General features: G+C 35.4%; 1 protein-coding gene across 1 annotated transcript in view; it reads right to left on the bottom strand.

Moving 5' to 3' along the window:
• Positions 1-14,127, bottom strand: part of LOC104472047 (glycine receptor subunit alpha-3) — a gene marked incomplete at its 3' end in the record, with an annotated part of 54,038 nt that overhangs the window by 30,041 nt on the left and 9,870 nt on the right. Inside the window, exon 3 of the mRNA XM_010087582.1 lies at positions 13,176-13,243. Within this exon, the coding sequence (XP_010085884.1) occupies positions 13,176-13,243 (68 nt within the window). The remainder of the gene's footprint in view (positions 1-13,175; positions 13,244-14,127) is intronic.

Genomic DNA, 14,127 nt, shown 5'->3' with positions numbered 1-14,127 from the left:
AATGAAAAAGGCTCACTGGCCAAATGGAAGCATATAACATTAAATGCCAGGTGGAAAAAGAATAGGGTTTGTTAATATTATTTTTTAATTTAATTAATTTTTTAACCTCCTTTTCAGAAAAAGACTGCGAGAAATTTCCCTTCCTTTTCATCATGGCTACTGACAGCCGCAAGAGCCATAAAAAGTTCTTAAGGGAGGATATTGGTATTTTTCATAACTAGTATCATGGAGTGATGAAACCAGAGCCAGGGATTCATTTCAGATGTAGAAATAAGCTGGTTTTTTTTTTTTTTTTTTCGTAAAATAGGCCAAAACCATTAGAAAAGCTTGTGCCTCAGTGTTCATAGAACTGAGCTTTTGGTGTCTTCCATGCAGCAAGAGGGTATAACACCCTCTGAAATACCCATATTTCTTTGCATGATAACCCAAACACCATGTAGTACCAGTTCCCCTTCCAAATTCCTGTATAAAATTAAAAGGTGAGGAAGAAGCCAGATGTGGGAGCCTACTGCCTGTCCCAACATGTGGACTCATTGCACTGAAGGAAACATCAGCTCTAAACCTGGCTCACTGGGTGTGAGCAATGCAAGGCTTAACTGCTTTAAACAGACAGGATTGTTTGATACAAGCATTGAGACCAGAATTAGACTGCCATAATTGGGATTTAAAATAATTGTTTTCCTACAAAAGGATGGCTAGTCTCCTGTGCTGCTTGCCCAGAGGTGTGACTCCTAACTCAAGTAACTCTGTGCTGGGGAGGTTCCTTGAGGGGAGAGAGAAATCATAATTTAAGTTGTGGTGACTGCCACAGCCACTTCTATAACCCCGGGGCTGCCATTGTCTGAACAGCTGCTGTGCCCTGGTTCTGCAGAATGAGACTGATTTCTGGGTCTGCACTTGTTCCACTGTCCTTTGAAACCCTTAGCCACAGGGTGAACTTTCTTAGAGGGTCAGGATGCTGTTCATCTTCATAGGGCTCAGTAAAATCAAAATTGGGAGATCAGGTAATTGCTCTTTGCTTTCCATGCTGAGGCTGTTACGGGCCCCAGTATTAAAATTTTTATTAGCAATTTTGAGTACACAGTGAAATCTAAAATACTTACAGAGTATGTTGGTTTCTTCTTCATTATACTGATACAGATAGAGCAATATTCTCATAGCATACAGAATACAGCTAGAATGCCTTATGGAAACTTTTGCACAAAGCCTCAAGACATTAATTGCCTGACTCTTGCTGGTTACTTTAATGCATTTTTAATAGACACTGTATGTGGAATCCTTCTAGATCTTAAAGAGAGATATATAAAATAAAATTTCTAAAACATGCCTTTCGTTTGAACATTGCCTATCACTTGCTGTCATAATTTTTGAATGCTGTCATTTGAACCAAATAATCAAATTTTCATGCAGAGGTGAGTAATCTTCCAGAGCTCTACTTATTATGGTTCCAAATACTGTCAGAATTTTGACTAATATATCCATCTAAGTGAATTCTAGATTTGTATTTTACATAATGTACTCAAATGATTCTTTCTTTATTTGTTCTAGCTCACCATAAATTTTAATATGGAAATCTTACGGACTTTCCAAGAACACTGCTAAGAGTAAATTTAAAGGTGCTATGAGAAATATTGTTCTTGTGAAGAATTTTATTTTAAACTGATAATTATGGCAATTTTTGTTCATGTCCATTAAAGATCTGTATTGAAAAATAGTTGAGTTTCTGGTGAAGCCGTAAAAAACAGCATATTAAGCAGGTGCATTTACTGATGTCTAAAATATAGATTTGTTCATTAAGTTTCCACCACATTATAGGAAATATGTAGAGAGTTGTTTGAACTTATTTTTACTAATTTTAGTAAGCCCATGTATTGCAAGTGCTTCAAAATCCACCACAGGTTGAACAAGGCCTCGTATTTGTAGACTAAATGCATGCACAGACTAATAGCCCCTCCATAGTTAGAATTCTCCCTTTCCTGGTTTCTGCGGCTGTTGCTAACAGCTCCATTGGACGTAATCCTGGAGCAGACAGTAGCATTCACTGGAATTTACTTTGTTGTAATGAAAGCTGACTATGATCCTCTGTACCTAAGAAGTTTTCACAGATATATTGGGCAGACGTGCTTACGTGAAGGCTGAAATGAGGAATGAAAATTAGTGGGGTGACCTGGAGTAAAAGGAAGGCAGAACTAGAGGGAACTACGAGAGGCGTGGGGGAACGGAATAATTTAAATTATTTTGGTAGAGGTTACAAGGGAGAGAAATATGTATCAGGAAGAATAAGACTGAAGGGAATCCTGGCCTAAAAAAAGTAACTAATGTGTTGAAAAGCCATTTCAAATTAAGTGTAACTTTGTAACTGTAGTGTACTATTTGTTTTATTGGATTTGTTTATCACCCTATTGGGGAATGAAAGTATGTGGTCATACACAAAACAAAAATTATCAGGTGCTGAGTTATCAGGTGTTCAGCATAACGTCCTTGGTACCCAAACCTAAAAAGAAATGCTGTAGAGCATATGTCACTTCATTTTCCAATTTTTTTTCTTGGGTGAATGAAAAGCATTTTTGGCTTTTATTGTACTAAATGTTATGTTTGCCTTATGCATTTTATCTTCAAAATACCTTGACTTCTCAATCTTGATGTAATTTGTTAAATAGGTTGCTTGCAACAGGCTAATTAAAAGCCCCTAGCAATTTTGCTTTTTATTATTTTAATTTTTATGTAATACTGTGGAAAATAACAGTTAGACTTAAGACTAAATCCACAACTGGAAGATAAAAAACTAACCAGAAAATGGTTATGTTCTGAACCTGATGAGTGTAATCCAGTATGGTAATAAACTTCTTACTGCTATGGGACAGCACTGAAAACATAATACTAACATTTTTATTTTTCAGTTTCTAAGATAAGTTTTCCCCTTACAACATGTGGTTTCCTGGTTTATCATAGCTAGAATTAATTGGGGTTTTTTTTTGTTTGTTTGTTTTGTTTTTTCTACTTTAGAAAAGTTTACAAAAACTGAAGGATGATTTGGGGTTTTGTTAAACCTATACAAAAATAGTAAAATGCGGGGACTTGATGGATACAGATTGTTTGTTATAGTTGCCTTCCCTCAAGTTTGCTTTCTCGTTCTCACTGATGTACATGAAAAGCTGTTTACGTTACAGATTACAACATTAATAGTTTTAATTTTTACTAGTGAGATTTTAAAAAGTTGCTATCTCAGCCTCTGAAAAACATGCAACTTGACACGCTTTTTATTTCCACGTTGATTAGTATAATTAGACAGGATGGCCTGTGGCATATTAGTACTTTGTGGTAATAACATCTTTCCATCTTAAATTTGTTCACTGGCCCTAAGCACTATGACTGCACTTCAGGTAACCTAATTACTTTAGTTAAATTGATGGAGTTTCCTTAATTTTCCTTTGCATATCTGAAAATTTCAGAGTGGACCAAAAGTCATTTAGCTAATTATTTCAATATGGCTTTGATTAAATTTCCCTAGTATAGAACTCAAGTATTTAAATTTAAGTAAGCCTCTCAAATTGGTAAGTCATTTTCCATGCAGGTTACCAATGCCATTGCAAAATCAAAGTAGGAGAAGACCCTTGAAATTCACACTGACATTTGAGAAATGTAAATATAGTTTGCGTAATCTGAAGGATTCCCCTGTATTTCCTCATGCTTAATAGTTGGAATTCCATGATTACTGAGATTATTTATGGCGAGGCCTCATCTGTAGTCATGTATATTCAGAAAAGGAATATATAGAAGTGCATAAAAAGATGATATAGGACTGGACAGGATAGCCAGTTCTGTGAGAGTGGACAGGAAAAGTTTGATTACTTTAAATCGATGATACAAAGGACTTGTGTTATGACTTGACTGATGACTTGATTGCTATCAGTAAATATATAAAAGGGTAAATACTAGAGAGAGAAAACATTTTTAAATCTAAGGACAAGAATATCCTTAATTATCAATAAATTTAGTCTGGACTGAAATGGTTCATCCTTTTGTGTATCATGCTGATAAACACCGGTGATCTTTTCACTGTCATGTTGCAAATAAGAGTACTCTTTTTTTTATTACATCTTTGGATCACTACAGGTTTGAACTGCAGCAAGGATAGCACATATATTTAAGCTGTATGACTGTTCAATTAATGAGTAAAAAGCACTTGCAACAGACTCCATGCTCCACCATTAACTGTAATGCATTAATCTGTCAGAGATTTACCGCAGCAGCTAAAGAGAAATTAACTGTGATTTAAACTGGTCGCTGAGTACTTAACTTTAATTGACATGTCAAATCTGTGTCAGAGTAACAAGACTTGACTAATGCCAAACATCCCTAAGAACATGCTTTTCTGTACTGAATAGCTGTAGGGCATTCATTATGAGAAGCAATATAGGTACGCTGTTGATTGTGATAAAGAGTATGATTTACAGGATTCTTCCTGATGACCTGTCCCTAGATAATCGCATAGGTGGAAGCTCTTTTTCCAGAACTGATTTTGGTTGTGGGTAAAACTAATGATGACCCTATTGTTCTCACTCTGGAATTACAGAACCCATAGAGACTGACTGTGCCATTCCCTCAGTAAGATGCAACTTTGTGAATTTTCCAGAACCACAGGATTCCTCCCTGAGAAACAAATGCCTTCATCAGTGGGCCTTAGGAGAAAGCCTACCTCTTGCAATTTTTCTTTCTAATCCTGTGACTCTTGCAATTTTGCTGTATTAGGGGAGGAATGCGGTTCCATACATGAAGACATGGAAAACTTCCCTGTCTAGGCCTGCCTCAAGTTAGCTGGCTAAGCACTTTGTTAGTGATTAGGATCTCTAGATTTTAGCCCTTGCAGGCTGAGCAGTAAGGGTTGTTGGTTCCTGGATAAAAGCTCTAATCCTAGAGTAGTTTGAAAATGGTGGGTGCTCTTACCCCCTCTATTAAATAGGACAGACCAGATGGTTTGGGGATTTGGGTAAGGGCTAACTTGCCTTTGATGTCAGGAAGCTTTGGGAAATCATTTGAGCTATTCAGAAAACACTGCTGATGGATTTTGGATGAAGAGCTCTCTCTTACTTTGGCCATGGATGTATAAAAGCAGTTTTTAAGGTGTTCATTAATATTTTTAGTCTTTCTGGGGTTTTTATTTTCTTTTCTTTGTTTTTCTTATGCTTCTGAACTACTAAGTGTCCAGGTGGGTGTCCTGTGAATAGATTTGTTAAAGTTGTATTTAAATTTTGCATAATTTCTTTGCAGAGTTTGGCTCCAGTAACTGACCAACAATACTCATAATGAAGTCAATAGGACTAGAATTACTTGGCGAAGAACTAGCCAAAACTAGAACTTCAAAATTGTTACCCGTAATATCAGATGTCTCAGATTCCCTTACAAAATCAAAATTCAGAGTTCAGCAAATAAGTATATACACTACTCATGTACCAAGTGCTCTTCCTAGGTGTGTCACCTGCTTTCATAACCTTGGATTCTGCAGTGGTATGGCCTCTGTCAACCTTCTGCCTGGGACAGATGAATGTTGCTTGCTTTCTTTTCTTCTGGGTTGAGTAATATCTCATTCACCATCACTGCTAATGGTTTGGAGGATGAGAACTGTTCTGTCACTACTCCAATTCAGTCTTGCCCCTACTGAAAGTATGGGGTTATTTACAGGATGCTTACTAGTACTTTCAGTACTTATTAAAGCTTTCAGTTTTTGTCAGTCAACCCACAGTGAGAAACAGGAATATAGGCAGTAGATTCTGTGAGGGCTCCTTGATTTTTAGCTTCTGATCCCTTGCCTTTATTACAAAACATTCAAAATCTGTTGAATTCAACAATGTGCTACAAAATATACTTATTTTCCATAGGCTTTAGGATGGAAACATTGCAAAACGGACAGGTTAGTTAATTTTAGTGGTTTTTTTTTTTTCTTTTCTGGTTTACTATCAGTAGCAATGGCTGGATTTTAGTTTCTATGCTGACAAATAATTGTCATATCAAAAGTCAAACCTAGTTAATATCTAGGACGTTCACTCTTAAAAAAAAATCAAAACACAGTACTGACATACTGTATAATAACATTTGTCACAGCTCTGACTGCATGTCCTGGAATATTTATTCATTGCAAATTAAATATACTGCTTCCATTCTTAATGGAAGTTGTGTGTTCCCAACTCTTAATGCATTACACTAAAATCACATCTTGCAACTTGTTCAGTGTAATTGCTTTTTTAATCTTTAGCTCAGGGGCTTTTAAAATGTTTGCACTTTCAAGCAGTAGTATAAGAGATTAGATGAAAATGGACATGACAGTTACATGAACAAGCAACGTGCACTAAGCCTCTGTCTTCATTGATCTTTTGCATGTTCTCAGTTGATGAAAGATTGTTTTTTTTTTTTTTCTTTTTGCAGACAAATGATGTGTCCCTAAAGATGTTTTTGCTCTAAAACAAGAAGGTATTTCTTGCTAAGTGAAAAGCTGAGTCTTTCTGAGATTATTAATTTGTTCAGATGAATTTTGGTGCTATATATGCCATGTTATTATTAATTCATTTTATATGTTAGCACTTAGAATCTGACTGGTTTCCATGAATCACTGAATGGGCTAATAGAAATCTGCATTGAAAACATATATTTGAAATCATCCTCTGTTTCCTCTCCTCAGGGAAATATAGCCTAATTAGATAAAGTAGGAATTTGGGAATTCAGTACTAACTTTCACTGCAGCCTTTCTTCTGTTGGTAGGTAAATATGACATTGTCTAGAATAGAGTAGGCAGAGTAAAATAAAAGGTAAAACTGAACTAGCGCAAGTCCAGAAGCACTGCATTCTAACTCCATCAGCTTAACACCTGCTAAAATGGGCTGTGGGAAGGGATATTTCTCTAAACAAACTTGATCAGATATGAACTGTCTTTACATTTGCTGATAGGCATGAAGAGCACCAAGAAGTGTGTCAGGAAAATCATGTTGTTTTAGAGGCTCTACACTGGTGCCATGGGAACACAGAAAAGTTAATACGGAATTGGACTGCACCAGTATTGGGGAGAAAGGGAACAATTTGTTTGTCTACACAAAGACAACTAGTGGCATTTGGAAAGTCCTAAGATATTTTGCCTTTTGGCTGCTGGTTCAAAAGGATGCACATCTCCTGCAATCCTATGATATCTCTGTCAGCCTAGATATCCAAGGGACTCCTAGAGATTATTAAGGCCGTATCTAAAAACACTAAATGCACCTAGGCAACTAAATAAAACTTGATCAGGCACAAACTCAATTCAGCATCCCTTTGCTAAACTGCTGCTTTCGTGGAGGGATTAATTCTATGAATCAGTGCATGTGGGTCTAGATGAGTAGCAAGAGAGAAAAAGAAGAAATGCTAAGTTCATGGGCTTCCACTAGGTCCATGATGAAGTAGTTGGAAGTAGAGGTTACCCACTGAAAAGCCAATCTCTTCTTTATTTTGATAGATCTCAAATACTGCGGTTCATAATACTACAGTCATACCAGAACAGTAGTCTGAAATGTTTTCTCTACATTTTTCTAAGCTGTGAAACATTCTTGTTACACTGTGAGGTATAGTATAAATATTTAAAAATTGCAGTAGAATGATCCAAAATGAACTAGTTAAGCACTGTCAAGTATGAACACATACTTTGAAAAGTGTTTTTACATACATATGCACTATATGTTATATATAACATACATTATATCAAGACATGCAAATTACATATTTTATATATTTGATTTTGTGAAACTGTAGAGTAGCCAGTTTAATGGCATTCACAAAAATATGGAAAATACATTGAAAAATAGGGAACTAATAAAGACTGACTAGAAACATCAAATTTTCAGTATTCTATCCCTTCAATCCTACTAGGAGTCAAGTAGCTAAACCCTCATTCAATTTAAATCTATGAAAGAAGATACAGCAACTAAAAAGAAGATTGTGAGATGCCCATATATTGTAGCACACGACATTTGTAGATGGAAAACATACTAGAAATCTTCTTTAACTAATCCTGTTATACCAATAAATTAGCTTTCGTATGCTCCTCTACATTTACATGTTGAAAATCTGTTAACTGGAAAAGAAGTCTACTGACTGGAAGGTCTGGCAATATAAAGACTGCTTATGTTTTAAAACAGGGGAATAAGTTCAGATTACCCAGAAGTCCTTTTAGTCTTTGGGTGGTGGGCAGTTTACTGTGTATCACTCATTTGTATACTTGCATATATTACTATTATTATTATAATGACTCTTTTCAATTTTATTGTAATTTAGTTATTAGACTGTTCTCTCAACCCATGAGTCTCTTTTCCCTTTACCCCTTTAATTCTCACCCCCATCCCTGGCAGGAGGGAGGGTCAGCCAGCAGTTGTTGTGGTGTTTTGCTAACCAGGGGAAAAACCATAACAAAGGGTATTAAGATCTAGATGATCTGTTTATATCAGTATTTTTTTTTTTAAATGAATATCTATGACTTAGATATTTATTCTCCATAGTGTATAAAGATGCCATTGAATTTCAGATCCAAGTTCCAGAAGGCATTACAGAACTTGTCTGTGACTCAGCAACCAAGCCTTACTAGGATAAATATAAAACCTATTCCAATTCATCTTCTTCCAGAAAATCTTGAAATAAATTATGGGTCACAACCACAAAAATTAATGCAGTCTACAAGTCAAAACAACTGAAATGGGAATTTTAGTATTTAATTGTGGAAACTTTCTGGTATATTATGTTTCTAGATTCTGCTTTAAAGGGCATCTGTTTTTGCAAATAGACCACACCTTTATTCTGTTTGTGCCCATTATTTGGTTTCTGTCAGTGAAAACTGCCAGTTTGAACTTCTGCTTTAGTGTAGATACTTGTTATATTTTCCGACCTATGACTTGTTCATGCACAGAACATAGTCCTTTTCAGTTCTTACATCCCTTTTAAATTTCCATTAGTACTACAAATACACACTGAGTTGGATCCTCTGACAGTACTTTCATCTGAATCTATTGAAAATGTCAAAAACTTTTTCAAGCAGTTTTTCATCTTCACAGGATCATTTACTCTAGACTGTAACTTCACAGTTAATCTAGAGATGTTGACTGCATGAGCTAATTTCCTTTCATAAAGGAAGTCTCAATTTCTTCATTTATCATTGAAAGGATATCTAGAAATGGCAGGTTTTGAGACCTGAAAACAAGACCTTGCTGTTTTTTCCAATATTTTCTCAGACAAATGCACTCTGTTATTAGGTAAGACCTCACTATATCTCTGGAGCTTGCAGCAGAATTTGGCCTCAGGATGCTGTCTAAAACAAACCTGAGACTTGGTCTTGAGTTGGTTTGTAGATGTTTTACAGTGACAAACAAGAAAGATTAACCAAATATTTAGTAAGACAAGATTAGTTGTTCATTTTTAATGACATGTCTTTAATCATAATTTGTATTTCTGTTTTTCTGCATATCCGTGTTGAGCATGGTGGCTTTCAAACATACGAAATATGTGGAAGCCATCCCTGTAACTGATCCTCTTTTTCAAACAACATAATCACACTCTATTACCCAAGGAATGAAGGCTGCTGCTTCCTAATAACTCACTTTAGAGTTGCTTCTGAAAACAGTAGAAAAACCACTGGCTTGAGGGGCCAGGGAAGGAAGCCTGTCATAAGCTTCTGTGAAGGCTATCAAGTCCAGCAAAGGCAAGGCTTCTGGCGATTTTTAAAAATCAATTTGATCAGCCATTTTTTCTAGTCCAAACCTAAACCAAACATCATAGTCAAAGCCCATTTGCTTCACAAATTCCTGGAATTTAATTCTAGAATGATCCAATCCAAACACTCTGTCCTGATTTTGAAAACTATAAACAAAAAAACCTGCAAAACTACAACACACAGTCTATTATTTTTTTCTGAATCTTTTATAAATCATCAAAAGACTCAAAAAGGAAAAACTGACATTTCCTTTACTTTTTCAGAGTCATGAAAGGAGATCAAATGGCTGGAGTTATTTCCTGAGAAAAACTCCACTACAGATGCCAGGAAAAAATACAGGAATGTTCTCATAACACAGAAAGAGAAGGTTAGGAAAAGGTATAGAATAGTATAGTCATCCTCGTAAGGTTCCCAGAGGCCAGGAGATAAACACAGTGAGATTATTTCTTCTAATTTCTGATTTTTTGTGTAAGGATGATTTTCAGTGTTAGTAGGGAACCAGATTTCCCCAGATTTGGTCGCTTATTGGTACCTGAAAACCATTATGTGCGGTATCATCTATACTAGCCTCTTCTATGCATAGCATCACCCAACCTATACATCTGCCACACCATCTTTTACAGTTTAGCAGTTAAATCAGATACTTGACCCTCATGTTTTTATGCACAGCTCCAATTGGTCTCATTCTTAGTAGACACCTGAAAAGATCTCTTCTCCTTCTTAATTTAGTTCCAGGTGAAGAGAAGCCCTAGCTAGCATTTGAGCTCATTGAACATACTTAAACTGAACTTTAAACATTGTTTGAGGTAAAATATTTACTGTGTCATACATAACCGAGGCAGTAGAGGGAGCTCAAAGATTTTGGTTATCAGTGAGAGAGCCAGAGAAACAGGGAGAAAGAGAATGGCAGTGCCAAGAGCAATCACAAGGACAGTGAATGGTGTGGCTTGATACTCAGACTTCTTGAAAGCTAATAGATTGTATGAATATCCCATTATTCTGCTGGTAATTTCAAATAGTAGCGAGCTTCGAGGTGCCACTTAGTGGCCAGGTTTTATTTCGCATTTGTTGCCTACTTAAGCTCTTCTGTTTACAGTTTGAAAAAAAGTATTTTTCAAGAATATGAAAGTTCTTGTTGAGTTTAATAAGTTGTTCTAATAAGTCATTCTGTGCATAAAGATTTTTAATGAATATTAAGACATAGGTACTTGAATTTCAAGGATTACAGTAAGTAAAATTGGTAAGAGAGTGACAATTGGTAAAATACTGAACTGCAGTGAATTGGCTTTTGTTCAACAATGCAGAAATTCATTTTGTAAAATAATGCAAGATGGTTTTGTTTGTAATTTTAAGATAGAAAGATTTTCATATTTTTTAGAAGATGTTAATCTTCAGTGTTGGGGAGAAGTAAATCTAAAATACATAGTTGAAAGTCCTATCTACATAAAAACGTTTGATCTTGTGCAAAGGAAGATTTGAGTCTCTGAGAGGTCAACAGCTGCTGACCATAAGCAAAAGTCTGTTTTGAACTGTATCAGTGAATGCATTATAAACAGAACACCAGCATTATGAAGGCAGCATTCGTCCTAAGGTCAAAGTTTTGCTTAATTGGATCCAAACAGTCTTTGGATGCATATAATTGATAGAATGAAAAATCCTGTGGTTCTGACCAGGCTTGGTATTTTCTCTCACATTCTACCTGGAACTATTTGTTACAGATCAGGTTGTGGTCTGTCTCAACTGTTTTAATTGGCTTTCAAGGCAACACAGAACAGAATGTGGTTTCATTATAAGATAGAAGTATTATACCAACTTACTATGTTGTCCTGAAAGGATATTATTATAATTCTAAATTTCTCGGGGAGAAAATACACTTGAGATGTGAACTCAGACACCCTCTTCCCAAATTCAGGACAATTTATTTTAAGTGGTAGAAATTTTATTTTTCCATATAATCCTTTTTATAGTGATCTAATTGCTGGATCTTTGCACTTTACTGACCCTGTGGTCTGTCTCCTGCTTTGTACCAGATTCACCCATCCAGCCGTTAAAAAGTGGCTGTGAAGCACTATTCTAATCATGTAGGCATTTTTTAATCCTCTGATCAAACCTGAATGAATTTCCTTGGATGCCATGTCGATCTGTTTGGGATTTGCAATCTGGCAAAGCACCCAAATACAAATTGAAGTAATTTTCTACCTGAAAAAAATAATCTCCCTCTCTCAGTAACGTTTACCGCTATGATCCAAGGTGATTATGATGAGGCAGATGTGAACGTCACTTTGGAGACAAGGGGCATAAATATTTGACGTTTATGTTATTGACTTCCTAATTACAGGCCCTTGGCTATAAGCAAAGATTTTATTTTTGCTTTTACTGGTAATTCTGAAGGATGGCTTTTGCTCAGTATTATTACTTTATTGTCTTTTTTTTGTTGTTGTTGCTGGCTAGGCCAATTATTTTTAGCCTGTGTTCTGTCATTCAAGTATGTATCCTGACCCCTGAAATTGTTGGAATTTCAGAGTATTTACTATATTTGGATCTTACAAATTCCCAGAGTTCTTCTTTCATCTCTCCATAATTTAACCCTCTCTGTCTCCAAATTACCATGTAACTGTTTTGAAGATATTTATTTGCCTTTCTTCAAAATATGTGAGACACTTGTATGGAGAATGAATGCCCATATCTCCTCTGTCACCAAATTTTAATATGTAAACCTGTACTCCAAGTTATTAGCATATATGTTTCCCCTGTTAAATTAGATTATCCGAGTTATTTTTGTTGGTTCACAGTTCAATATCTAGTTTTACTGTCTTTAGACTTTGACCTCTCTTTCTCCTTATTTCCTTAAAATCTCCAGTCTTTTTGTACTCTATCTTCTGCCTTTCTTTAATAGACAAATTGTAAGTGTATGTGCAAAAAGTGCGCAATCCATTTATATTTACCCCACTCTTAGAATTCATAATCAAATTTTATATATCAGATGACCATTTTAGGTATTTTGTTATCTCTGTGCAATAGCTTTATGGAAGAAGAACTTTTAAAATAAAGTGTACATCTCCATATGCACTGTATACAATGAAATTATAAAATATTGTTGACAAAGCAACTTAGTGAACTGACATTTTTGAGGTTAGAAGTGTGGAACACTATAGAAACTAATACCTATCTAATTGAAAATAATGAGTTAATTCCAACTGTCAAACAAAAATTTTGGAGAAATAATAAAAAAAATCAACCCTTGGCTTTACTTTTACTTGTGTGTTTGATGGTATAACAATGGATTTTCTGTTAGAAAAATCAGCTGCCAAATTGAATGTTCTCACATTCTGTTCTCAGAATTGGATTTTCTTTTTAATTTAGTTCCAGGTGAAGAGAAGCCCTAGCTAGCATTTGAGCTCATTGAACATACTTAAACTGAACTTTAAACATTGTTTGAGGTAAAATATCTTACCATGGTTGTCTCTGCAATGGATCCAAAGCTGTTTATAAATATGTTGCATGTGACATTAACTGGAGGGCCTGCAAAAGAAATAAAAAACCAGTCCCTGTTCCAGAATTATTGCTTATTGAGTGACTGTAAAATAGAAACCATTATGAAACAATTTTTATTGACTTAGGAGGAACTAATGCTACACTCACAACTCATTTAATGCAAGATTAAATTGGATGGTTTCTAGTAATCTCCCTTTTGAGTTTTCTCAAAGGGACACTACTTGACTGGCCAGTTCTAGCAATTAAAAAAAGCGAGAAAGTTCATTATAAACTTGCACAGATGATTCTATACAAAAAACCCAACATCCTATTTGAAATATATAGTAAAAAATATTTTCATATGCGTTTCAGTGAGCAATGTGTGTCACTTCTTACAACAAATAGGGGAAAAAGTGACCTTTTTCACTCAAGGCAGCTGCTACCTTTTATGTTATCTGTCATCACTTGTAACAGAAATACATTATTGCTGCTGTTATCTCTACTTCTTACAGGAACAAATGGATAAGGAAGAATTCCTTAGATTCTATTCCCATTTCTCTTAAATCCACAAAATAGTTAAGAATCCATTTTAACTGAATTTTCTGTTGCCATGGGCCTTCAGTCAACTGTTGTTCTCTCTTATCTTGCATTTGTGAAGCATCAGTAGTGGCAGAGCAGTCATGATAACTGAACAATGAATCATCTCTTCATGGAAAAGGTTTTAAATTATTTTTGTGAAAGTCTCTGTAAAAATGGCATTATGGTAGACCATGCTAATTTCTCCATTATTTCTTATCAATTTCAATTTCAGTCTGTGTACAGCAGCAACAAGGTTTTTTCCATCATAAGGTTTTTCTGTCACCCTCCTGCACCTTGATATTCTTCTATCAATAACCCAGTTCAACGCTGGAGAACCTGATTTCTTTTTGCAG

The sequence above is a fragment of the Pterocles gutturalis genome, unplaced genomic scaffold (genome assembly GCF_000699245.1).
Source record: "Pterocles gutturalis isolate BGI_N339 unplaced genomic scaffold, ASM69924v1 scaffold17606, whole genome shotgun sequence".
In the NCBI taxonomy this organism is placed as follows: Eukaryota; Metazoa; Chordata; class Aves; order Pterocliformes; family Pteroclidae; genus Pterocles; species Pterocles gutturalis.
The sequence above is the reverse complement of the archived record's forward strand: the minus strand, read 5'-3'. Positions and strand labels throughout refer to the sequence as shown.